This window comes from Hibiscus syriacus, unplaced genomic scaffold, assembly GCF_006381635.1.
Source record: "Hibiscus syriacus cultivar Baekdansim isolate YM2019G1 unplaced genomic scaffold, ASM638163v2 tig00111640_pilon, whole genome shotgun sequence".
Classification (NCBI taxonomy): Eukaryota; Viridiplantae; Streptophyta; class Magnoliopsida; order Malvales; family Malvaceae; genus Hibiscus; species Hibiscus syriacus.
In genome coordinates, this window is record NW_024063142.1 from 1,182,594 (window position 1) to 1,208,739 (window position 26,146).

A 26,146-nucleotide genomic window follows, 5' to 3' on the forward strand; every position below is an offset into this window, starting at 1 on the left:
GTTTCTCGTTCTCATGTAGAGGTGGTGTAACACTGTAAACTAGTAGGACAAACGACCATTTAGAATGTCACACGGAACCATTAGAATTATTAACCTAAAAATTTTCTTTTAATTACTCATTTAAATCATGATTTTAAACGAACCAATTAAGACAAATAAATCAACCATAAATATATATACAATAAACTTAAATCGGGAAGCTCCCAAAAGTACACGTATATCAAAATATAAAACTCAACTTTTAAAAATAAAGTTATGACTCGAATATATTATTAGGGTCTACAAATAATATATGCCATCCAAAAAAGATATTTCGAGACGTACTCTGCTCCACTCCGTATGGATATTGGCTGTTCAAAAGGCTCCTCAAATGCTCCTCGTACTAACGTGCGTAAGGAAACAAATTCCAAACGTTGAGCTTACTAGTTTAGTGCCACACTAACAATTAACTCATACTATAAGTGTTTAGTAAATGCTCAAACTATCAAGTATAATGCAATAGTGAGTTCTCTACTCTATGGTTGGCATCATGGTGCAATTGAGAGTTTTGCATCTCAGAGTTCACGCACCACTCTAGTCTACCAAAGACGAAGCCCGAAATCTCTACATCGGACACAACACCTTCGCTAACCCACCCTTCGCGAGTGTCAAGCCTAGACCCTAGTTAATCAATTTAAAGTGCCTCCCGCACTACCTAAGGATATCCGAATTGATTCTATTTCTCGATACTAGAATCATTTACTAAAGTGGCTCGAGTGTTCTGATCATTTCTCGAGTTTTCAACCAAGGCTAGTTTTTGTCCCCCTAATTGATCTTAGTTAAATGAAAAATAATGTACTTTATTTTTTTCAATTATGTGTTAAGTTTTTGGGTTTTCCTTTTTTGAGTGTGACCAAGTACAATAGGTACATGAACCAACTTATCTTAGTAATTAAATGAATTGTTGTTGTTGTTTTGTGAGGTTACGAGTTCGAACACCAACGACTATAGCATAATGATTGAGCATTCATATCAAGTGATCGAAAATATTTAAAACATACACTATTTTATAATCACATTTAACTTAATAAATAGATAAAAATATAACAGTTGCATTTCATAGGTCACCATTTGTCGGCTCATTATTCTCAACTATCATATCGCATTTGAATTTTCAAAATCATATAGCTACTGTTTACATCTGCATTGCATGTGGATTGTTTTTTGTATTTGATTAGATCTTTATTTAAATATAATTAGAAAATAATATATAAATATAACAAAATAAAAAATTTAAATAAAATAAGTTATTTTTTCAAATCCAACAGATTGATACTCGAATATATCTTTTATTACAGTTTCAAACTTTCAATTGTATGAATACAAGCATTGGGAGATAAATAAAGTTTTGAAATTGCCTTTTAGCCTTCAAACGTGTAACATGAAGTTTATTTTTCTTTATAAAGAAAAGCTTTGAAGTTATCTTAAAAAAAGATTTAATGCACTTTTTGTCCTCTAAACTTTATCTATTTTCTCAATTTCATATTAACTATTTTTTTATTAATATTACTTCACAAAGTCTATAAATTTTTTCTATTTTATCTCAAGAAATAATGTTTATTAAAATGTTAATTAAAGTACGTTATAGGATACATATGCCGAAACAAAAAAAAATTTAATGAAAAAAATCTAAAACTTGACATGTCATTTATCATTTTTCATTAAAATTAAATATATTTTTATCAAAAGTGTCGCTTGCAATGTTTTGATTAATATTTTTTACATACGTGATTTTTTAAAATAAAATTAGTAAATGTATATAATTTAATATATACTATTGAATAAAAAACAATAAACATTAAATTGAGAAAACATAAAAATATTTTGGGGGAATAAATTGAAGTTTTGGGCACGTGATTCTTGAGTTCGGGTAATGCGGGAAAACGCTTGTATGGAGGGTAGGGATGGTAAACGGGTACAGTTTCGTGGATTCTGCATCGCATCCGTTTCAATTGGAGCGGGGATGGGTATAATTTTAGCGGGTAGTGGGTGGGTGTGGATTTTTAAAGTGGTACCCGTCGTGGGTGGTGGGCGGGTAATGGGTTTGAGACATTACCCGCCCCGCATCCGCCCCACATCTGCCCGTCCAGTTAAATATCTATTAAATTTTGGATCATTATCAATTTAGGTGTAATTTTGGAGACTAATTTTATAAATTTTAATATTGTATAATATATAACATATAATTTAACCAAATATTAAAGATATCTGGTCTTTAATTAGGGAAATATTCGGCTCTTTGATTAAACCCATAATCCCACTAACCACGCCACTTTCCATGTTCTTTATCCCATGCTGCCCATCCAAACACAAATTAACCGTATTATAAGCATTAACATCAAAAGCAGTAGTTTCCATGTTCTTTAGCCCCTCAAAACCCATATTAGATGCACTATGAGCATTAACATCGAAAGCAACACAACAATCCAACTCTGTGACTACATGCTCCCTACAATATGTCTCCATAACATTTGTAGAGCCACTCCTCTGACATATTGAAGCATGCGCTGCTACCCCATCACGAACTGTCTGGGAACCAACTCCAACATCCCATTAGTTTGCTGTCAGGCGGGTCTAGATGGGTATGTCGCTAGTGGGTAGTGGGTGTGGGGATGGATTTGAAAATGTACCCGTGTGGGCGGGTGTGGATTTGAAAATTTGTACCCATCATGGGTGATGGGCGGGTGGTAGATTGAAAAATATTAGGTGGGTATGGAGATGGGGGAGGGGGTATCCGCATCCGACCCGCCCGTTTGCCATCCCTAATGGAGGGGAATTCAAAAATCTATGTTCTTTGTTTTTCAATTTAACTTCAAAGGATGTGGTTCAATTATTTCGAGAGTTTAAAATCGTTTTTGTTTTTAGAGGTTAAGAAATCGAATACCAGCAACTACAGCAGGATGATTAAGTGTTAATTATCAAATGATTGAGAGTATTTAGAACAAATATTATTTTATAATCTCCTTAGTTTAATAATAATAAAAAATTATGACATGAAAAAACCAAGAATTTATATAATATTTTAATGGGTAATTTAAGCATTTAGTATTAAACTATTAGTTTTGGTATATTTTAGTACTTAAATTTTTTTTTTCACATTCATACCTAAAGTTTAGTTTTATTTCATTTTAATACCCCACCATTAAAAATTTCAGTTTTTGTTTCATTTTAGTATCTCGTTCAAAATTTAAAGTTAAATTATGAAAAAATTGTAAGTTTAGGTACTAAAATGGACTAAAATTGATAGTTTAGGTACTAAACGCGTTAAATTTTTAATGCCGGATACTAAAATGGAATGAAAATTAAACGTATTTATGGTTTTAAAAAAATTAAAAATTTAAGTACTAAAACGGGTCAAAACCTATTGTTTAAGTATTAAATGCATAGTTTACCCTATTTTAATTCGTGGGTGTTTGACTCTTCGGAGTGGCGCAAAAGGAAGCCACATCTTGCTTAATCATGTGGAGTAAGGAACTTATGCCGCGACGCAACTGCATATTGTCAATGAGACAAATAAGACTTAGCCACCACGAAAGTCAAATTTCCAACTGTGTAAGTACTTATTTTTATATATATTTATGGGTCAAAGCCTTGCATTTTCCATAAATTATGCTTCTACCTCAACTTCTTTGTTCTCTTTACGTCCTTCTACCATACCTAATACCTCAAATTGAAATTTTATGATCTTATTCCGCTAACTCTGTATACAAACATTATAACATCTTACTCAAATATCTGATACAATTTTGTTATCTCAATATTAAATTTTGAATATACAATCATTTTATTTAGTACTAGTACAAAAATAAGTGGATTAATTGTCTCGAAAAATGTTTTAGTGTCTAAATATTTTTTTCACTAAAATTAAGTGTCTAACATTTCATCATAGTATTTTTAGGTGTCTAGACCGTAATAGCCGTTAACTTTTACTGTTAAATGACATATGTCGAGCTCTAATAATTTTGAGAATATATTTTAAAAAATTTTAAAATAAAATATTATTATTATTAAAAACCCCAAATCCCCACGCAGTAGCACACCCCCTTTTCTTTCCCTCTTTTTCCCTTCCCACTTCCCCATCCATGGTCGCCAGTCGACCAGCCGTGACTGTCACCGTCACTGTTGTTAGCATTTGTGTTGACTCTCGATCAAACTCCTGTTGGCCTTTTGTCGTAAGCTGTTACCGTTTGTCGTGGAGAAACGTTTGAAGTTTCGTTAGATTTTAAGTCACGTCGCTTTTTTTCGTCGATACCAACGAATCCCGACGTTCATATGCCACGTCGTCACCACCATTCGAACTACCATCCAATTTCGATCAAAACTCATTCTCGTCGTCGCTCCATCAGTGCTCCTCCGGTGTTCCATAATGGTAACGAGTTGAAATGATATATTTTAGTTTTTTGAATTTTTTATAATTTTATTAAAATTTTGAGTTTTTTTGTAAATAAATTAAGTTATTTCTTTTTCATTAAAAAATATTTTTATTATTATAAATATAAAAATAAAAATATAACAGTGAACACCTAAAAGTATAATTAAGAAAACGTTAACAAAAAAAATTTAAACAATAAATTCTTTAGGCATCAAATCATTTTTTAGATAAAATTTAGGTACTTATTTAATCATTTTATTTAAATAAACGCTTAAATGCATATTTCCCCTTAACTATACCGAGTTGACTCTCAAAGTATTTTTCATACCGTTTTATACCCTTAAATAAAAATCATTAAACCGTTTGCCTCAAATAATTAACACCGTTAAAAATAAAATTTAATGATCAATCATAACACGCCACATCACCTCTCAATTTTTTTTCTTTATTTAAACAAATAAAAAAGAAAATAATAAAGTAAAATAAGTTAATTACCAAAATTGCCCCTCTTCATCTCCCCCATCAACACCACCCTCCTTCCCCAACCTCAATTCCCCTGTAAATTAATAACCCCCTTTCCCTAATCCAGCTTCTTTAATTTCTTCTCTTTCATTTCTAAGCACTACAAATTAAACTGGGGCATGATCGATGAAGCCATAAACAGATCCGAAGGTCGAATCTTCGTACCAAATAATTGAACAAGTACAAATAAAACTCAGAACTTTATACCAGGAAGGAGCAATTAAGTGTAAAAGGTAGCTTATGTACTTCAAAATCACCCTTCCAGAGACAAAGACACAAGTAACAAAAGAATCAAAGCAAACATTAAAATGGTGTCGACCCTAACAATGGTAAATTTTACACTAGGAAGCGAGAAAATTTTAAACAATTTATTTTTAAGCATTGGATTTATTGCAAATAATACACCCTAACAATTCAAAGTTCAAACAGATAGCTATACATCAAAGCCATGAACTTAGAAATCACCTAGAACCAAAAACATCAAAAAGCAGCAGCGAATAACATTGATTCCAGAAACATGAAGAACGCTTTGCTTGCTTCTTCACTACTAGCACTGGGTTCAAATTTAACCCTAAAGTCATTATATTTACCATGAAAGACAGCTCCCCTTTCTTGATTCTCTTAATGCTCCTCAAATTGAACCCATTGCCTCATTGCCTTCAGTTGAAGAAAATCAGTGTATGAAACACAAACTTCCTCCCCGTTTCGTGATTTCCTAGCGGCGTCCATAGCAATTGCTCCCTGGCGGATTTGGGTGGCGAATTCGGAGGAGAGGGGAGGGAAAAGTGGAGGCGGAGAGCGGCGCAGAGTTCGGAGGAGAGGGGAGAGGGAGAGAGGAGCGATTCAGCGGAGGAAGAAGCGATGGCTGAGTGGAGGAGGAGGAGCTGGCGGAGCAGTAAAGATGGGCGTGGGAGGGATGAGAGGGGGAAGAGAAAGGGGAGAAGCAAGAGGAACAATGGGAAGAGAGGAAAGAGAGGGGGCGGGAGGAGAGGTGTTGGGTTAGGGAAAAGGGGTGGTATTATGGAGAAGAGAGGGAGGGGCGATTTTGATAATTTACCTATTTTATTTCATTATTTGATTTCTTTATTTAGATAAAGAAAATAAAAATTAAAAGATAACATGAAATGACATGAAAATACTTTTAGGGGCAACTAAAAAAAATGTATGGTTTAGAGGAAAATATGCATTTAAGCCTTAAATAAAACGTATGATTCTGTACCAATTGCCAGAGGGGGTAAGTATGAAAAAAATGGAAAACCTACAACCATGAAAAATATTTCGGACAAAGATAAGTCCCGACAGCGGTAAATACCATGAATGAAAGAATTTGAGGGTAAAATATATCACATGTCACTCAAATATTAGTAAGATTATAAATGGAGCACTCGATTAATTATATTATTATAAATCGATCACATGTCGTTAAATGTGTAACAAATGTTAATTTTTTAGTTGCAATTGAATGAATTAATTGTAACAATTAATAAAATGAGTGACTTGATTGCAATAAGAAATTAACTTTCGTTTCATTTTTAATGGTAGGATGACGTGATTGTGATAATCGATTAGTACAATGACTCATCTGTGACTTTTTGAAACTCAATGACATATATAATATTATCAATAATTGAGTTATCTAGACGTTTATTTTACCCTCCAAGTAAGTATATAACTACGAAACTTTGTAGCTCGATTTGAAATGTTGGACTGAGAAAAAGACAGCGGCAAATCAGAGACGAAAGGAGACGGACACTAAGCGACCCGCCGAGGCAAACGCGCCTGAATACTGTCAGCCACTATAACTCACTTCGTGTAGGATTTCTTGTTGGTTTGTTTGTGTGTGTGTTTTCATAATTCCCAACTCTCTTGTTTGCAAGATTTGGACATCTCCACCTGATTCCATTTCGGCTACTAGATTTTGTTTTCTTTTTCCCCTTTATGAATTTCCACTGAATTCATATATGTGTTATTTTTGAAATATTGGACAGGCAAAAGCCAAAGAGAGTCTCCAGCTAAAACAGGGCTTCTGATCGGCGAATTTTGGTCGCTGGAAAGCTCAATTTGGTAATTCGATTGAATTCCAAGTTCTTGATTTTTACTGGAGTCATTTATTCATTCTATGCTTTTGTTATATTTACTTGATCTATTTGCTTAATCTGTTTTTTTTCATTTTATATAAAATAGATGATGTTGCCCAAAGTTGAAACTAGGAAGAAGAACGGTGAAGATTCAGGAAATAGGAAGTTGTTGAATGAAATTGAAGCTATTAGCAAAGCTTTGTATTTGGACAAGGATCCTCCATGGAATTCATTTTCTGTTGTGAATACATGGTCCAAACCAGCTGGGAAAACCCACTTGCCCCTACCAAAATCAAAGCTTAAGAATAGTAACGGGGACCTATCACGTAAAGACAAGAAATCCATTTGGAACTGGAAGCCATTGAAGGCAATCTCAAATGTTCGAAACCGTAGGTTTGTTTGTTGTTTCTCACTTCATGTACACTCCATTGAAGGTTTGCCGGTCAGTTTTAATGATCTTAGTCTATGTGTGCATTGGAAGAGGAGGGACGGGGGGCTAATGACTCATCCTGCTAAAGTTTTTTATGGAACTGCTGAAGTTGAAGAGAAGCTGACACATACATGCTCAGTATATGGTAGTAAAAGTGGACCTCATCATTCAATGAGGCCAAGCATTTCTTGCTCTATGCTTCTATGTTTGGGACACCAGACCTTGATTTGGGGAAGCATCGACTTGATCTTACACGAGTGCTTCCGGTTACATTGGAGGAATTGGAGGAAGAGAAGAGCTCGGGGAAGTGGACAACAAGTTTTAAGTTATCAGGTAAGGCCAAGGGTGCTTCAATGAATGTTAGTCTTGGATATGCTGTCATTGGGGATAGTCTTGTGCCACTTGGAGATAATCAGGTGAAACAAAATAATCTGAGTACGGGAAAAGCAATTACTAGATTTGGTCACGGTGATCAGAAGGGCACAATGAGACGGGTTGAGAGTCTTCCGAGTTTCGTTAACCTCGACTCTTTTGGCTCATCTCATCTTGTGGAGGAGATAAAAGATCTTCATGAGGTTTTTCCAGTGTCAAAGTCAGAGCTTGATACAAAAAGGTTAAATCAGAAATTTGATGATGACAAGTCAGATGCTTCAGGTGCTTCTAAACCTCCATCTTGTTTTGGATTCGAATCAAGTACGGAGAATATTGAAAAAGAAGCTGAAGATAATGGCTTCTCTGTTGTGGAACAAGGGATAGAATTATTTTCTGATGAACAGGATATATCAACAGTAAAAACTGCTCAAGTTGTTGAAACTAATCCTGACACAGGAGTAAATTATGAAGAATGCTCTCATCCTCGTCCCTCAAGTGGGGCGAGTAGTAGTAATCAAAGTGATGTGCTTCTGGTGCAAGATTGGAATCGCAAAGAGGATTACCAGTGCCCAAAAGAATCATTGATGAGAGAATTGGAGATAGCTTTAGATGGCATTACAAATTTGGAGACGGCATTAGATTCTCCTGATCCTGAAGACCTTGAAGAATACATGGAGAATAAAGCTAATTATAGAACCAATAGAAAAGTAAAGTCACTTGACTTGGACAAAGTTGCTGAATCTGTGGAAAGTAGGTTCTTGAATATGCTGGGTCTTGATCATAGTCCAGTCAGCTTGAGCTCCGAGATTGAACCAGAGTCGCCTCGGGAGCGACTACTCAGGCAATTTGAGGAAGATGCACTAGCCAGTGGTTTTTCCTTATTTGATTTTGACATGGCTGAGGGAGAGGACTTTGACACTTCAACTACATCTGGTTGGGGTAACTTGAACGATGATCTGTCATTTTTTATTCAAGACTTTGAGCAAGAGCATCAGATGGCAAGGAATGAGAGCAACAAAACAAGGGCTAAAGTGTTGGAAGACCTGGAGACAGAAGCTTTAATGCGTGAGTGGGGATTAAATGAGAAGGCTTTCCAGCATTCTCCACCTGACTCTTCCGGTGGATTTGGGAGTCCAGTTCATTTGCCTCCTGAAGAACCACTTGAATTGCCTCCTCTTGGAGAAGGTTTAGGTCCATTTCTTCAGACAAAGAAGGGAGGGTTTTTGCGGTCTATGAATTCCTCACTTTTCAGCAATGCTAAAAATGGCGGGAACCTGATCATGCAGGTGTCTAATCCAGTTGTTGTACCTGCCGAAATGGGTTCTGGTATAATGGATATACTTCAGCAATTGGCCTCAGTTGGTATTGAAAAGCTCTCTATGCAGGCAAATAAATTGATGCCTTTGGAGGATATAACTGGTAAGAGTATGGAACAAGTAGCATGGGAAACTGCCCCTACCTTGGAAGGACCTGAGAGGTTTGTAGCTCCATATTTCGTTCTTTAATCATTTTTTGGTTAAACCATAGGACGTACTGATATTGTATGTTATTACTTCTTCTGTGCAGACAATGTTTGTTGCCGAATGGATTTGAGGTTGGGAAAGTTATGACCGGTGGGCAAAAGAAAGTTAATAGAATATCACCTTTACTCGGCTCAAACAAATGTAGCTCAACCTCTGTCAATGAGATGGGTTCAGATTGTGTATCCCTTGAAGATCTTGCTCCACTGGCAATGGATAAGATTGAAGCACTCTCGATGGAAGGCTTGAGAATTCAATCTGGCATGTCAGATCAGGATGCTCCTGCAAACATCAGTGTACAGTCAATTGGGGAAATTTCATCCCTTAAAGGCAAGGGGTTTGGTATTAGTGGGTCCCTTGGTCTGGATGGAACCGGTGGGTTGCAATTGACGAACACAAAAAACAGCGGTGATGATGTTGATGGATTAATGGGTTTATCACTAACCCTTGACGAATGGATGAAACTTGATTCTGGTGAAATTGATGATGAAGATCAAATAAGCGAGCGAACTTCTAAACTCCTTACTGCGCATCATGCTACATCTTTGGATTTGATTCGCAGAGGGTCCAAGGGAGATAAAAGGCGGGGTAGAAAGTGTGGTTTGTTAGGGAATAACTTTACAGTGGCCTTGATGGTGCAACTTCACGATCCTATAAGAAACTATGAGCCAGTTGGTGCACCAATGCTTTCACTCATTCAAGTGGAGAGAGTATTTATTCCACCAAAGCCAAAGATATACAGAACAGTTTCAGCTTTGAGGAATGACAATCAAGAGGATGATGACTCTGAGTCTACTATGAACAAGTTGGTGAAAGAGGACGGGATAAAAGAAGAAAATGCTTCCCATGAGGAAGGGATTCCTCAATTCAGATTCACAGAAGTCCATGTTGCAGGCTTGAAGACTGAGCCTGGCAAGAAGAAACTTTGGGGTACCAAGAGCCAACAACAGTCGGGTTCTCGATGGTTGCTTGCCAATGGAATGGGAAAGAGCAATAAACATACATTGTTGAAGTCCAAGGCTCCTAAATCTTCAACCCCGTCACAACAAAGGTTCAGCCAGGTGACACACTGTGGAGCATCTCGTCTCGTATTCACGGTACTGGAGCTAAATGGAAAGAATTGGCAGCCCGTAATCCGCATATCCGAAATCCTAATGTTATATTCCCCAATGAAACTATCAAGTTAAAATGAGTTGCACATGCATTGAAATCTTCTCGAAATCAAACAGGGTCTGCCTGTGGCGATTTCCTTGTATTTATATGGAATGTGTTTATTCATGCAGATTCTAGTCGAAAGCAATGGTATAGTGACATTTTTCGTTAGGGTCTATAAATTAATATGTTTTTGGTGATCAAGAGTGCTTGGTGTAATTTATTCCTCAATACAAATGTCTTCTGTAGTACAACCACACTTGATCTTTGGCTCCACCATTTCTCCTTTTTAGAACTCGTAATTCGAGAGTGAATGGATGTGAGGTCAAATGAGAATCCAGTTGGTCTGTTTGATAACAGGTTACCCTTGTCAGTTGTCACAGGGTTAGGCATTTAGATTTCAGACATTGTTTTCAATCAGACCTTTGAACTTTATTTAACTTACAGTATGGTCAGGTAGACCAATATGAATGTAGTTATGGTGTGTAAGAAAACTACACAACATAAAAGATCTCTCTTCAGAGGTTGAAATGAAGGAAAAGCTTAAAGCTAAGCCCAGCCGATATGTGTGTGGTCCATTTTCATGTATGGAATCAAATGTTATTGGGGCTTCAAAGAATTGAACTAAGCCCATCAATTTTCTCCAAGGGGAAGCCTAAAAAGAAAAGCACAGCGTAAAGTAGGATCGGACACCAATAGATTCACCAGCAAGAGTATAAAAATGGAAACATTAATACCCATACCCTCTCTCTCTCTCTCTCTCTCTCTCTTCTGTTCTTCACTCCTTCAGTCCTATTACATGAACCAATATCACGTCGCACCGCAATGTCGATGCCATTATAGCGAATCGAGAGGCGTCACTCAAAACCAATTTGCTTTTGCTTCCTCTTTTGCCTTATCCTAGAAAAAAAGAGCAAACTACAGACAGCTACTCGCCTCCGATGCGATTGAAAGGTGATCTTGGTCTCTTTTGCTTTTAAATTTATTTACTTTTGTTATTGTTTATAATTGCTTTATAATGGGTCAAGCAGAGATCTCTGATCACTTTAATTCTAACGTCCAAGTAAAGAGCTCATCACCCGACCGAGTCTCGTTACTCGAGTTCCCTCAAACTTGCATAAAGAGAGAGAACGCAACCCAACCACTGATCCTCAGATTTCTCAGCAATCTAGATTTTGCTTCTCTGTACGGTAAACCCGAATTATTGTACTTTTTTTAAAATTTAATGTCTAGTTTATTTTACTCCGAATTCTGAGAAATGTGAATGTTGTTTTTGAATGTTTCCTCTTTTATTTCTTCCGCAGAATTATTCTCATTTTCCTGAGGATTTTCGTAAAAGACAATGCTAACGTGCATAGCCCGTTCCAAGCAATCTGGGGATGACTCACTGACTCAGCCAGAGGAAGCCGACTCGTCCAATAATCCTAACAGTAAGCAAAACCAAGCCATGAAATCTCTTACATCTCAGGTAAAGTCACTGTCAGTTTTATCGAGTCCAGGTTTTTGAGTTCTTTGCTTTGTTTTTAGGTTTAACGAGAGTTGTTTTCATTTTTGGCGTTTTAGTTGAAGGACATGGCGCTGAAGGCGTCAGGGGCGTACAAGCACTGCAGCCCCTGCACAGCGCAGACCCGGTTCAAGAACCCACCGGGCGGTGGCTCTGACGCGGACTCAGATCGTTCCAAGTGGTCGTACCGTAGGACAGGAGTTCGCGGACGTGGGGGAAGGAGATGGAAGCGAGGTTGAAAGGGATATCGAGTTCGAGCGGAGAATCCACGCCAAACTCGTTGAGCGGCCGCCGTGCCGAACCGATCGTGTTCGTCGAAGAAAATGAACCTAAAGAGTGGGTAGCTCAGGTGGAGCCCGGAGTTCTTATCACCTTCGTTTCGCTCCCTCGTGGCGGCAACGATCTCAAGCGGATACGCTTCAGGTGCGCGCCTTCGATTTTCCTCTGAATTTCAGTTCTTCGAGGCTCTGATTTGTTTTGAAGCGCTAGATTCTTAATCTTACGGTTGCATTTAAATTGATATTTTTGGGATAATATATATATCTTAAATTAAATAAATAAAAGTTTGTCAAAGTAAAAAAAGACAACGAAATAGAATTTCTTTTGTAAAAGGGAAGATTTTACCTTTAAATTTTCTGCATCTTTAACATAAAATTCATTGTGTTGTTGAATTATATTTAAATAATTATTTATTTTCTAAAAATATTAAACTTCTTAAATAATTATTAAAAACATCAAATTATTTGAAGTTAATCCAATGATTTATTATAAAAATTGGCATTCAAACATTGGGTTATCAACCTCGGCAAAAAAAATGAAGAATTTTGAGTTAAGTGAGGGTGGCCTACACTACAAGTGGGGCTTCACTCACGCCTAATGAAAAGGAATCATCCGATAAAAAGTCTTAAAGGTAGAGCTTAAATTGAGCTTAATTATCACATCAAATGGGTGGATGGTGGGACAAGACAGTACTGGTTGTGTTGGGATTGCCAAGTTTTTTCACTGACCCTTGTCGTCTTGTCGGGGAAGCCTCCCTTCCTTTTCTTTCTTCTTTCCCATTAAAACCAAAAGAATCCCAGTTCACTCATACACCCATCTCTTGTCATATTTGCCTAGTATTAGCTGGGGAATTGCCCACATCATTTGCCACTCCAAAACCTACATGCAAGACAAAATGTTTCTAATCACCAAGATCATCTTTTACCTAACACCTAGACTACAACCTTCATTTCCCCCCCCCCCAATGTTTTCCCTGGAAAGTGACAAACAGGGTGGGGATAGAACTATACATTTTAAATATGTTGGACCATTTTTCTTTAAAGATAATATTTGTATCTATTGTAGAACTAATTTTATTTCAGTTGGTTTCTTAGTCGCTACAACTTTCATGTTTGTATGACTATAAACAGTTTAATGGTTGATAAAATTCTTCATTGGTTTTAGACTCCTGATGCTTTTGCTTTTTGGAAGATCAGTTTTCGTACTACTTTAAACACAATGATTATACCTAAAACATTTTAATATTCCCTCACCTAAGGTTTGGTAGCTGCCTTTCCTTATATTCAAAGCAGGGGTTATTAGGCAAATCTAGTGGCCCTATATTGTAATTAATTTTCCATTCACATTGAAAAGCATAATAATGCAGTGAAATTGGTCGTAGTTGTGGGGGAAAAAATAAAGGTAATATAGCATGTATACAGTGTTATCTTAATTTTGTGAAAATGGGCTTCAAAAGTACACAAATTTAATCCTTTAGTTTCGGATAAATTTTTTACGCAAAATGTGCTTGACGACCCTAATACATGTCTGCTATCACTGTCTTTCTGGTATATGCTAATACGATGAACATCATGAGTGCTGAATTGTAGTTTATTTTCTTTGACCAGTCGAGAAATGTTTAACAAATGGCAAGCTCAAAGATGGTGGTCTGAGAACTATGACAGGATCAAGGAACTTTACAATGTCCAGAGGTTAAACCGAAATGCATTTGCGCTACCAACACCTCCGATATCCGAAGATGAGGCAAGTTCTTAGGCTGTTGCCTTCTTAAGATAGTGCGAATTGAATCGAAGTTTATATATATTTTTCAATGTTCATAACATCATTCTTTTGATTCCTTACAGAGCGCGAAAATGGAATCGGCAGAAGCAAGCCCTGTAACACCGCCATTGAGTAGAGAACGATTACCTCGTAACTTATATCGTCCAACAGGGTTGAGCGTGGGCTACTCATCCTCAGATTCACTTGACCAACATCCGGTGCCGGCTCGGAATTATAGCGACTCTGGTGTTGCCTCAACTCCAAAAGTTTCAAGTATTAGTGCTGCGAAGACGGAGATATCATCTATGGATGCCTCTATCAGGAGTAGCTCATCAAGAGAGGCCGACCGCTCCGGGGAGCTGTCCATCAGCAATGCCAGTGATCTTGAGACTGAATGGGTTGAACAAGATGAGCCAGGGGTTTACATTACTATCAAAGCCTTGCCAGGGGGCAAAAGGGAGCTCAGGCGAGTTCGATTCAGGTATGGCTGCCAAGCGCCAATAACTTTTGTGTTTAAACTATTACCTTACTCACATTGGCTTTGATGTCTCTCCCAAACGATGATTTTTTTTATCGGATGGCTTTTCTTGCATATTACGGACTATGATAGGGTTGAATGTGATGTAACTTGCACTCTCCCCAATGACCAACAGGCTTTATAGATTCATTCACTCTGCTTTAGATATTGTTACCATCAAATAATCAGGCAGTAAATACTAGATACGCTATCTATCAAGGCTAATTCTAGTACGAAAAGTCATCAGAGAGGGCAGTTTGGTAGAGTTTAAAACAGTTAAACATTGATGACTCATTAGAAGTGCTCCAAAAAGCCATCTTTTTCCGTGGATATGATTCCATTGTTAAGCTGATGGGTCCAGCACAGGTCAATTGTATGATTAATGTCCACCTTAGAAAAACAACTACGATATGACATGAATTACATATGGTCAGAAATAGATTTCTTAGCTGGAAATCTTTGTTTTTTTGACACATCATTACTGGTTCACTTATTCTGCTTTCACTAATAATTTTACTCCATCCCATGCGGACCCAAATCTACCATGAACCCCTTTTTTAACTGAGGAAATGTAATTTGTTTTTTCTTTTCTTTTCAATCACTTTATATGATTGCATGATGCAGCCGAGAAAGATTTGGGGAGATGCATGCTAGACTGTGGTGGGAAGAGAACCGAGCCAGGATCCATGAACAATACTTATAAAGCAGGTTATGGCGTTCTTATGGTGCTATTAAAAATTGTTGTGGGGGGGGGGGTTGGGCGGGGAGTACTTTTCACATTTCTGATGCCGTATTATGTAGAATCCCTTCTACGGTGATGTAAGCCAGGTGTTTTTGCCTACTGGTACCTGTGTTCTTATTTGAGCAGCTAAGTTTTCCCAGCTTCATGGTAGCTTAATTAGAAATGTCATGGTGGGATTTTATATTAATATCAATATTATCCTTATTAGTTTCTTAAAAACTGATGGCTGAGCATAAACAGCATCAACTGTGTATCTGGGTGGTGGTAAAAAAAAGTCAATATCAATGAAAGAAGATGTTTTCTCGTTTCTTCTTTGAAGTAAATTACTGGTTAAATAATATCAGGCTATTCTTCCAGAGTCAAAAGACCGACACAAACTGCCGGAATGTATATTAATAGTTAAATAACAAAAAGACCTTTCTAAAGTAAATTAAATTTGAATAAACAACTTTTTCCCATCAGGCCAATGCCGTACACACAAGAAGTTGGACCAATAAGAAGATAATCGTATCCATCAATTACAGCTTTAGAAGTCGCCACGTAGGATAGAGATAACGCTGACGTGGCAAGGCAAGGCCACCCCATATCTCAAATCATTCCCCTCCCTCCATTTTCCTTCATACCAAAAACCCACAGCAGGGAAGGTTTCTAGACTCGGAGAGAGCATTGAAGAAATAAAAGCAATGGCTTCCACTTCAGCTGTTTCAATGGCTCTGCCTTTAGCTCCTGCTACCCAAGACAAGGGCCTTGGCTCCGATTCTTTCTTTAGGCCATTGTCAATCAAGCCATCAGGGGCAGTGGCAAACGCAGCAAGATCCAGTGGAAGGCTTCAAGTGAAGGCTGCTGCTGCTCTCAAGGATAAGGCAATCAGTGGGTTGACAGCAGCTGCAATTGCGGCATCCATGGTGATCCCTGAGGTCGCTCAAGCTGCTGACGGAGTTACCCCTTCTCTCAAGAACTTCCTGCTTAGCATCGCGGCTGGTGGTGTTGTGGTTGTTGCCATTATTGGAGCTGTGGTTGGTGTTTCCAACTTCGACCCCGTCAAGCGGACCTGAACCATTTTACTCCAAAATAAGCTCATATCATGCATCCAGTAATGTACTCTGTTTTCGGCTGAGACCCTGTGATTTCTGCAAATTTCCAGACAAACACCGGAGCCAATCGTATTAAGGTATTTTCTTTTAGCATATTAGCCCCTTTGTCAACATTAACTCCATTGATTTTTTTCAAGAATAAACAGATATGGGCAAAAAAGTGTTCTTTTTCCATTCATATTTCAACATAAAATTTCTTTGCCGATCAATCCAAGATATATTTTCCCCATGAAGTTCGCCTTTGAATAAAAAGTACAAGATATCTGTCATCACTGCTAAAATACTGGCAGAATCAAAAACAATATTGTCAATCTAAAAAAGTACATGAATAAAACTGATAACCTTAGTATAACATAATAAGAAAGTACCGAAAACCACAACCCGAACATGTCTTTGGGCCCAAATTTCAGCTAAAAACACTAAGAAACTAGCATAGTCAAAAACTCAAACAGGTGACAATCAGAACGTAATCCTCGGAGATTTAGGCCATCACTGGAACTCAATATCAGTTTGCTCGGGATCTTCCTTCCTGATAAAAACTTCATCCTCCTTGGGCGGGTGGATTGTGACAAGATCGGGCAAGGGAGTTGTAGGACCCTGCTTGCCCTTGGGATCCCAGTCAAGCATGATCTTGACCTTGATACCAAGGACACCCTGTGCTAAGAAAGCGATTTGTTGATTAGTAACTTGATGAAAAATGAAGATCAAATAGGTAATAGCAGAGTGAAGACTAAACAAATCTATTGCAAACCTGTCTCAAAAGAACATGTCTGACAGCAGAGTCGATATATTCATTGACTGGATGGCCGGAAGAGATCATGTACCCATCCTTGAATTTCATAGATTTGGCTCGCTGTGCTCTTAAGCTTTCCACTAACAATAATCTATTGCAAAACGAAGCAAGAATTACAAATTTTTAAAAGAAATCAAATAAAGAAAAAAAATTATATAAACCTCGCATCCCTTGGCACCACTCTCCATGACAAATCTCAGCACACCATTCCAGGCCCTGTACGATCCATCCCGGATATCAACCTTAAATGCACAAACAAGAATTGTACCAATTTTGTGAGCATGAAATCAAATCCAACATGGAAATCAAATGTTTACACCAAAATCTAAATAATGAAAATAAGAACATGTATATACACTCCGAAATGTTACTGCAAGAAAACCATTGAATTTTAAAAGGAAAATGGTGGATTGGACTAGTTTTGTCATCTTCCGACACAAGATCGGTATAGAATTAACCAATTTACTTTAAAGATGACAAAACATACAGTCAAAAAGTGTTGATTGACAATGGAAACATTCAATTCGAATATAAACAAGCACGGACAATTCATCATTCAAAATTTTCAAATCCATCGTTTGCTGCAAGAAAACCGACTGTATTTCAGCAGGAAAAAGGAAAACAAGAAATATATTGTCTACTTACTTTTAACACATCCGACATAAAAATCGGCAGTGAAGAACCGATTTGATTTATAGATGGCGTTACTAAAACTCCCCGATTAAAACAATTACAGAACGAACAAACAATAGCAACAAACTTAAAATCTGTAAGACGAATCTAATTTGAGAATGTACCTACGGACGGCAAGACCTCCGAGTAGCTTGTAGCGAAGAGACTCAGCCTGAGCAATAGCACAAAGGCCTCTGTTGTTAACCTTCTCAGCATAAAGCTCGACGCTGTTTTCTGGGAACTTGAATCGCTTCTGAACTACTGAGGTAAGCTCTCTAATCCTCCTACCTTTCTCACCTATAACCCTCAATTACCAAAGCTTAAAACCCTGTACCGAAAAATCAATTAAACCCAGTAGAGGATGCATGATTGTTATACAAATATACCGAGCACGTTTTGGGTGCGGGTGGCTCTTATGATGATCTCGGTGCGCATAGGAGTAACTCTTACTTCAATTAAAGAGTATCCATCCTCAGCCAATTCCCTGGTCAAAACCTCATTGAGTTCAGCGAAGAAGACTCCATCAGCAACGAACTGAACGCAGTAGCAAAAGACTAAAACTAGTTAAAGATATGATGAAAAAAATGGAATGGTCGACGAAACAAAGGCGGTATAGGCAACGATACCTTTCGCTTTTTACTGATTTGAGCAGCCGCCATGAATTTTTAGGCTTGAGTAGGGCTGTAAATGAGACATACATACTGCAAGCATATCGAATCGATCAAGGCTCCATAAATATTTGGATTTAGTGGACTCGACTTGAGTTCTTAACAAGTCGAAATGAGATATTCGATATTTGATTCGAAAAAATTTATGAGCAATATAATATATTAAGATTTTATTTAAAAAAATAAATTATTAATAATATTAATATTTATGTATTGATTTTTTTTAAAATACAGAAAGATTTAATGTATTTAAAGTTCATGTTCGAGTTTGAGTTTGAGGCTTAAATTGAGTTAAGTTTAAGATTTTTTTTTTCATTTCGAGCCTTTTCGAGTTGCTCACGAGCTTCAGTTTAGGATTTTGAGTTCGAGTCGAACTTGAAAATTTTAAACTCGCAAGTTTTCGAATCGAGCTCAATTTCAAAATTTTCGAATCGAGTTAAGTCGAGCTCAGTCGGCTCGTTTACACCCCTCGGCTTGAGTGGAGTTGAAAGCCCTTGAATGAATACTTATTTAGTAATAATCGTTCTTGGTGCTGATCACAGATCAAGGCCTGTAAAAGGGATCCATTCACCCATTAATGGCTCCACATCTTTCACACCTAATTTGGACATGTTCCTTTAGTTTAGACCCATTCACCATTGTCTTTTAAAAGCGTTTTTAGGATTAGAATCACTTTTTGAATCTCTGTTAAACAAATATTTTTTTAAATATATATATATACATATATAAGAAATATTTTTAAATATAAATTCAAAATTTACAGTTTCAGTATTTTAAAAAATATTTTAAGATTCAAGATTATTTTTTATCGGTATATAATCTAACTATTAGTTAATATGGATCGAATATTACAAAGGCTCATTTATGAGCAACCATCTTAGCCTGATTTACTTTAATCACAATACCAAGATTGATCTCACTTAAAAAATCAAATCAGGAGTGAATATTAGATAATATCCATTCACAAAATCTCAACCCTCTACAGCGTGGTTACTGATTTTTAAAAATATAAGATATAGTCACTTTCGTTTTTATTTAATTTAGATATGATCACTCTCGTTTTTATTTAATTAAGACGTAGTCATCAAGGTTAACTACTGTTAACAATTAATTGAATATGTGACGTGATAGTTAGTATAATCACACATTTACTCCCTCTTATTTATATACACTCTCAATTTAGTCATATTTTTAAATAAATTTTAACATAAATATATATTTTTAAATGAAAATAAAATATTTTTAAATTAAGTTAGTAATAAAATATATTTAATAAGTTAATATAAAATATTTTTAAGTTAATATATATAAAATATTATGAATTTAAGTATTTAAACATTAAGATACAAAATATATACACCATGTTGTCTATTTTTTTATCAAACAATGATATTGGCTTAATGGTTTGATATATGTTTAGTTTCGTAAGTGACCAATGTTTGAATCTTTTTTTGTCCTAATTTGCTTTATTTATTTTTTCTCAACTAGAGAGTGCCACATACCACGTTTTGATTTGTGAAAATAAACATATTAAATTAAAATAAAGTTAATCCTAACACAAACATAAGTTAACCCTAAAGTCTAATATGACTTATACTGTTAGTGACAGGGTGGCTCTTGTACAGGTTGATAAAGTAGATATAGTTGGTGCAACAAATGTTGAGGTGAATTTTGTAAAGATGGAAAAGATTAATGTTGAATCTTCTTCTGCTTGTTAAGAAGGGTGTTTCTGCTATACGGCAAATTTAATATACGCTAAAAAATATCGTATCGGAAATATTATTATTTTTTTAAAATATTTGGTAAATCGTTACCTAAAACATTATTATTTTTTTTACCGAAAATGTTATTTTCGCTAACTAATTTTCAGTAAAAAATAATGTTTTAGGTAGCGCTTTACCGGAACTGTTAAACATTTTAGGTAGCGTCCAATAATAACATTTTCGGTAAAAAAAAATAATGTTTTAGGTACCGTTTTATCAGAAATATTAAAAAATAATAACGTTTTCGGTAAAACTTTTCCTTAACCGTATATTAAGGTTGTCATAACTGAGACATCCCGGTTAAAAGGAGTGGATTCTGACAAGGGAAAGGAGATTTTTATTTTTCTAAATCTCCGGATAGTTTGGAAAAGAAGTCTAATGTTCTCCTAGTAACAGATTTTCCATTTTAAATTCTGTTGAGACTGAGCTTATCAGCTTATTGCAAGGAAGAATCCTGGTGTAGTTGTCTGTTTCAGAAGATGCTAAAGACTAGCCAAGCTTCTACTGGGGTTGCTACAAAGCCAAAGAAACTTTATTATCTTCCTCACGAAGATGATATGTTTCTGTTTTTGCTGTGCACCGCAGCAGTTTTACTGCGTTTTCCTAGATTATAAATTTTAAAATTTATTAATTAACTGAGTTATATTATGCTTTAGAATTTATTCAGTAGATTCAGTTATAAAAAAAGAATGTTCATGTTCGAACCCTTGCTGCGTGTACTAGTGGCGGATCCATAAATTTAAGAATAGGGGTCCAAAATTTTAATTTTCTTTTCTTAAAAATAATGGATATGTAAAAATTGTATTTTTTTCCCTTAACTCATTAAGCTAAATGTAATCATTTTTCCAATATAATGATGATGCACTTGGCCCCTATTAGGCTTAGTGCATCTGCAGCTGGTGTGTACGTTATCAATGATTTAAAAAGATTATAAACATATATTATATTATATTTTTTATTATGGATTAATCTACATCTAAACCAACTCTATTAAGTTGGAAATCATCCAAGTTATCATGATGATGTGGATAACCCCATTGAAGATCTTATTGTTTATTCCGGGATAAAAGAGTGGGGGGCTCTTGGACTGGACTTTGTTTTCTTTTCCGACCTAATTGCTGGAAATGTAGGGAGGGAAGGGAAAAAGTAGATTCCCATCCTCACATGCTGTGCTTTGTCTTTGGCTTTTGTTTTCTAGATTAGACCTACCCACCTTAATTACTTAATCTTAAACAACTTCATACAGTATTTTACATCATTTGGCAACAGGTTTTGCTTTATCCGGTGGAATTCAAAGGGAATTCTTGGAGTTGTCCTGTGGGCCGGCAACCGTAGGATTTGGTATTAACGACGCGATCGAGATTTATTTTTAATTAAAGTTGGTACTGTTAATTAAAATTAAGAAAAGAAAACATTAAATCTTTACATTATGCCAATGATTTCAGAAACTTGTGTCCAACGCCATGTGTGATGCGTATCAGAATGAAGCATTCGTTTATTCCTTTTAGACATCAAATCATTGGTATTTGATTAAACTAAAGTAATTTGTGTTTCTTTTGAATTAACTTTATTCATATAAAATAATAATTATTTTATTTTAAATTTAGATGATTGATTTTCAGTCAAATCAATGTAAAATAAACATGGTCGTTGATGACCTTTAAAAACTATAGTTTTCTATATGGTTCTTTGACAATTTTCGAATCTGTTTTTAAAATTTTATAAGATTATTTAGATAAGCATTTACTTAATTCCCCTTGCATACGTTAGCCTCTTTTTCTTATTTTTGTTAACTGACAATGACATTAATCTTAGGTTGATATATTATTCCTTTAATTACTCAATCCCCCCCCAACACAAACCAGAGGGATCAACTTACAATTATTATTTTTCTCCTTTAAGAAAAACAAAAATTAAGTCAAAAGCTCATCATCCCTTATCTGATATATCAGATTCTGTTCCTGTCTGTGGTGTTTGATTAATAACCAGAAAAGATCATCTAAAAAGCTGCTTTGCCTTCAAGAGCATATTCACATATATATACATATGCTGTATGCATGCACCTGATTTCTGTTCTCCACAAAGCATATATTAAACAAAAGGCAATGGCAACAGTGATTTTCTCAGCAAAGATCAGATCATGGAGGGGAATAAAGGGAAAAGCTTTGGAGAGTTGATTGAGTTTGGAAAGTTGAAATAAAGGGTTATAATGGGGAGTGAGAGTCTGTTTTCCATCCAAAAGTAGATAATGAACCTTCATGGTAAAGGATCTGAGACAGAAAAATGTTTGTAAAAGGCTCATTATTGCAGATATCAGCCTTTTTTGACAATGAGGAAAAGGTTAAGCCTCTTAAACACCTCTCTTTTCCTCGTCAGTGGAAAATTTAACAAGTGCATGACAGACATAAAGATCAGTTCCTTGTCAAAGCAACCAAATAATTGACATTTTTAAGATGAAAAAGGAAAAGAAAAGAGATGGTTTAGCTTTAGAAGTGATCGCCTTTTCATTATCCATTTCAAAGACAGCAGCAAATTTAGAAATTTATGAACACCCCCATATGCTTACTTCATTTCAATCAGGTCAATGGTCACAAAGAGTTACAGTAAGTTTGAGAACTAAAGATAGTTCATCAAATGATACAAAGGGGAGATAGATACAGAAAAATCGCTAACAAAAAGACCCCATTTTTTTCTTTTTTCTCTTTTCAACTAAATCAAACAGGCCTGTTTCTTTTCTGACCAGCTTTGCCATCTGATCTCATAGCACCACCCAAATCCTCTTCGGATGATGTATCCATGGATTTGACAAAGGAGGTTGAAAGATCAGCATAGAGCTCCACAACTCTTCTTATGTTGTTGTTGAGCTCCTTGATTAGACCAACATTTCTGCTCAAGTTGTCCGGGACCTTGGACTCATGGTTCTGGTTTATCTCATTGATGAGCAGCCTATTCTGGTCCAAGATATCCTGGACCTGAACAAAGCTCCTTTGAAATACCTGCAACACCTTGCTATCTAACTGAGTTCCATTGTCAATCCCTGAGAATATGTCACCTTCCATTGTTTCCTTTCTCCTTACTGAGTCAGAGTTGTGTCGGATCAAAACCAATCCTGAATCCAAAACTGCAAAAAAAAAACTCCTAACATGGTTCAATAAAGCAAAGAGTCTCAGACAAAGGCATTTTGCGCATAAGAGACAAAGGCCAGCAGTAGAAATCATGACCTCCATGAAATCTAACTTTCACCGAAGAATGCGTTAACAAACATGATAATAATGATATCAGTACGTAATTTTTCTTTTACTATTACAGTTGCTATCATTAATATTATTTATGATGAAAGTGTGAAAAGGCAGATCCCATTTCCATAAAAGGGATCCTTTTTTTATTTCTCTGAAAATACCCTTCACTCGGCTTCAAAGAAGAATCTCAAAAACCGAAAAGGAAAAAAAAAAACTCCCGAGTCACATGAGTCGTGAACGATAGAATACTCTATCGATACAGAGAGACAGCATTACATTTACAAATCATTTTACAAAAAAATGAAAATCTGAAATCTCAAAACACAAACAAAAAATGTACATATCTTTTATAAAATTAAATTGCGTTCAACACAACGAAAAATTAAATTTGGTTCAAAATCTGTGAAAAAAATGAGATAGATACCTTGAAAAGGTTCTTATTTCTAAGCCAAAAAAAAAACATAAAATCTCCAAAATTCCCAGATTTTTAGCCTCACAAAAAATATGAAACAAAACAAAAAGCTGATGAGATCCGAACCTTGTAAGCAAGGTGAAACCCATTAGCTACAAGAAAAGAAAACCATTCATTTAACTACACAAGGGAAACAAAGACAGTGAAGAAAGACATAATTTCCATTCATATACCCGGCAATCGTGTAAAAATTATGTTATACGCGTACCTTGAAAATCTGGAGCATTATATTCAGGTGAAGGAGACAAAGATTGAAAGAAGGAGAACGAGGGATTCCCGAGAACAGTTGGAAAAGATCGCCGATTAAACTGAATCTTAAGAACCCAAAAAAAAATCTGAATTATGAGAGAGAGAGAGAGAGAGAGAAGATGAAGAGAATATGTAGATTTGACTTTCACGCTCTCGGACCCCTTTGGTTTGTCTAAATATTACAGATGGTTCCCTATATTCTCCCACATATATAAATATATATCCACCTGTTTCTTTTTTTATTATTATTAATTTTAGAGTAAAGTATATAAATAGTCTCCGAACTATTATGACATTTGTATTTTGGTCACCTAACTTTTGAAACTTGCAATACAGTCATTGAACTTTTAGTTTGTTTTCATTTTGATCCCTACCATTATCTCCCGTTAGTTTTTGCTGATGTGGCACTTAACCTCGTTAACTTTTTTGACGTGGATTTTTCTTATTCCTCTTCATTTTCTACTTTTTCTTCTTCAAATCAATCGTCTTCAGCTTCAAAACCCGATTTATGGTTTTCAAACTTGCCAGTATATTTTCACACATCTTCAATGGAGACAACAGTCACCACCATTTTCATGGCTTTCAACAAAGGTTGATTCCTTTCCCAAGTGTCAATGTCCCCTAGGTAATAGTGCCACCACTATTGGACATCGATGTTCTTGAATGCATGGAAGTGGTAGCGATATTCCATTCGTAGACATGTCACAACAATCCCGACAACTAGGTTTATGCATCGCCTAGTAAACAACAAGAAAACCCAACATATTGGTAGAAATATTGGTGATATCCAGGATCTTTTAGAAGTGTGGCACAGGAAATGGCGGCGAAGGAGCCAAGAGAACCATAATGAATGTCGAGTCCATGCTTTTCTACCAATAACCGAGTTCTCATTCCTCGGTCTCCCTTCCACCACTCATGGATAACACAGCTGCAACATGCGGCGTTTTACTCACTAACCATGACAACGGCTCTTACGACAAGCCATAACCAATCCAAGCACGTGTCATGTTTCTCTACCAATGATGCCACCCTTCCTACCTGCTGCGGCATATTCAACCTTGCGTTGTCACAACCGGTACCACCTTCAACGATCTCGCCCCTGGTGTGCTTCAAACCTAACCGCGACGTCTTTGCAGCTTGGTAATTGTTATCTCCCAATCCTCTTGCATGTTGGGTCGTTTTGGAATCGGGTTTTAAAGATGAAAATGATTGCTTTGAAGAAGCATAAGAGGAAGAAGAAGAAGAAGAAAAAGCTACGTCATAAAATGCCAGTATATTTCACACATCTTCAATGGAGACAACAGTCACCACCATTTTCATGGCTTTCAACAAAGGTTGATTCCTTTCCCAAGTGTCAATGTCCCCTAGGTAATAGTGCCACCACTATTGGACATCGATGTTCTTGAATGCATGGAAGTGGTAGCGATATTCCATTCGTAGACATGTCACAACAATCCCGACAACTAGGTTTATGCATCGCCTAGTGAACAACAAGAAAACCCAACATATTGGTAGAAATTATAGGTGATATCCAGGATCTTTTAGAAGTGTGGTACAGGAAATGGCGGCGAAGGAGCCAAGAGAACCATAATGAATGTCGAGTCCATGCTTTTCTACCAATAACTGAGTTCTCATTCCTCGGTCTCCCTTCCACCACTCATGATAACACAGCTGCACATGCGGCGTTTTACTCACTAAACCATGACAACTCTCTACGACAAGCCATAACCAATCCAAGCACGTGTCATGTTTCTCTACCAATGATGCCACCCTTCCTACCTGCTGCGGCATATTCAACCTTGCGTTGTCACAACCGGTACCACCTTCAACGATCTCGCCCCTGGTGTGCTTCAAACCTAACCGCGACGTCTTTGCAGCTTGGTAATTGTTATCTCCCAATCCTCTTAC

General features: G+C 36.4%; 2 protein-coding genes and 3 pseudogenes across 3 annotated transcripts; 3 read left to right on the forward strand and 2 right to left on the reverse strand.

The window, feature by feature from the left end:
* The first annotated feature begins 330 nt into the window (after nt 1–330).
* On the forward strand, nt 331–16,436 carry LOC120166595. The gene is made up of 2 exons (XM_039175827.1): nt 331–337; nt 15,949–16,436. Exon 2 carries the CDS (start codon nt 15,972–15,974, stop codon nt 16,341–16,343), a length of 372 nt encoding a protein of 123 aa, XP_039031758.1. The 5' UTR covers nt 331–337; nt 15,949–15,971; the 3' UTR covers nt 16,344–16,436.
* LOC120166590 lies at nt 6,962–10,625 on the forward strand (annotated as a pseudogene).
* LOC120166592 lies at nt 11,264–15,605 on the forward strand (annotated as a pseudogene).
* A 354-nt stretch (nt 16,437–16,790) lies between the features above and the next one.
* On the reverse strand, nt 16,791–18,535 carry LOC120166593 (annotated as a pseudogene).
* A 4,249-nt stretch (nt 18,536–22,784) lies between these two features.
* On the reverse strand, nt 22,785–24,423 carry LOC120166596 (protein ELF4-LIKE 4-like). 2 transcript variants are annotated; one of them, XM_039175828.1, is made up of 2 exons: nt 24,198–24,423; nt 22,785–23,387 (listed from the first exon to the last, which is right to left on the reverse strand). In XM_039175828.1, exon 2 carries the CDS (start codon nt 23,335–23,337, stop codon nt 22,993–22,995), a length of 345 nt encoding a protein of 114 aa, XP_039031759.1. In that variant the 5' UTR covers nt 23,338–23,387; nt 24,198–24,423; the 3' UTR covers nt 22,785–22,992. The 2 variants fall into 2 exon arrangements, with proteins under 2 accessions (XP_039031759.1, XP_039031760.1); XM_039175829.1 differs by having other exon boundaries at nt 22,785–23,399.
* Between the last annotated feature and the right edge of the window lie 1,723 nt (nt 24,424–26,146).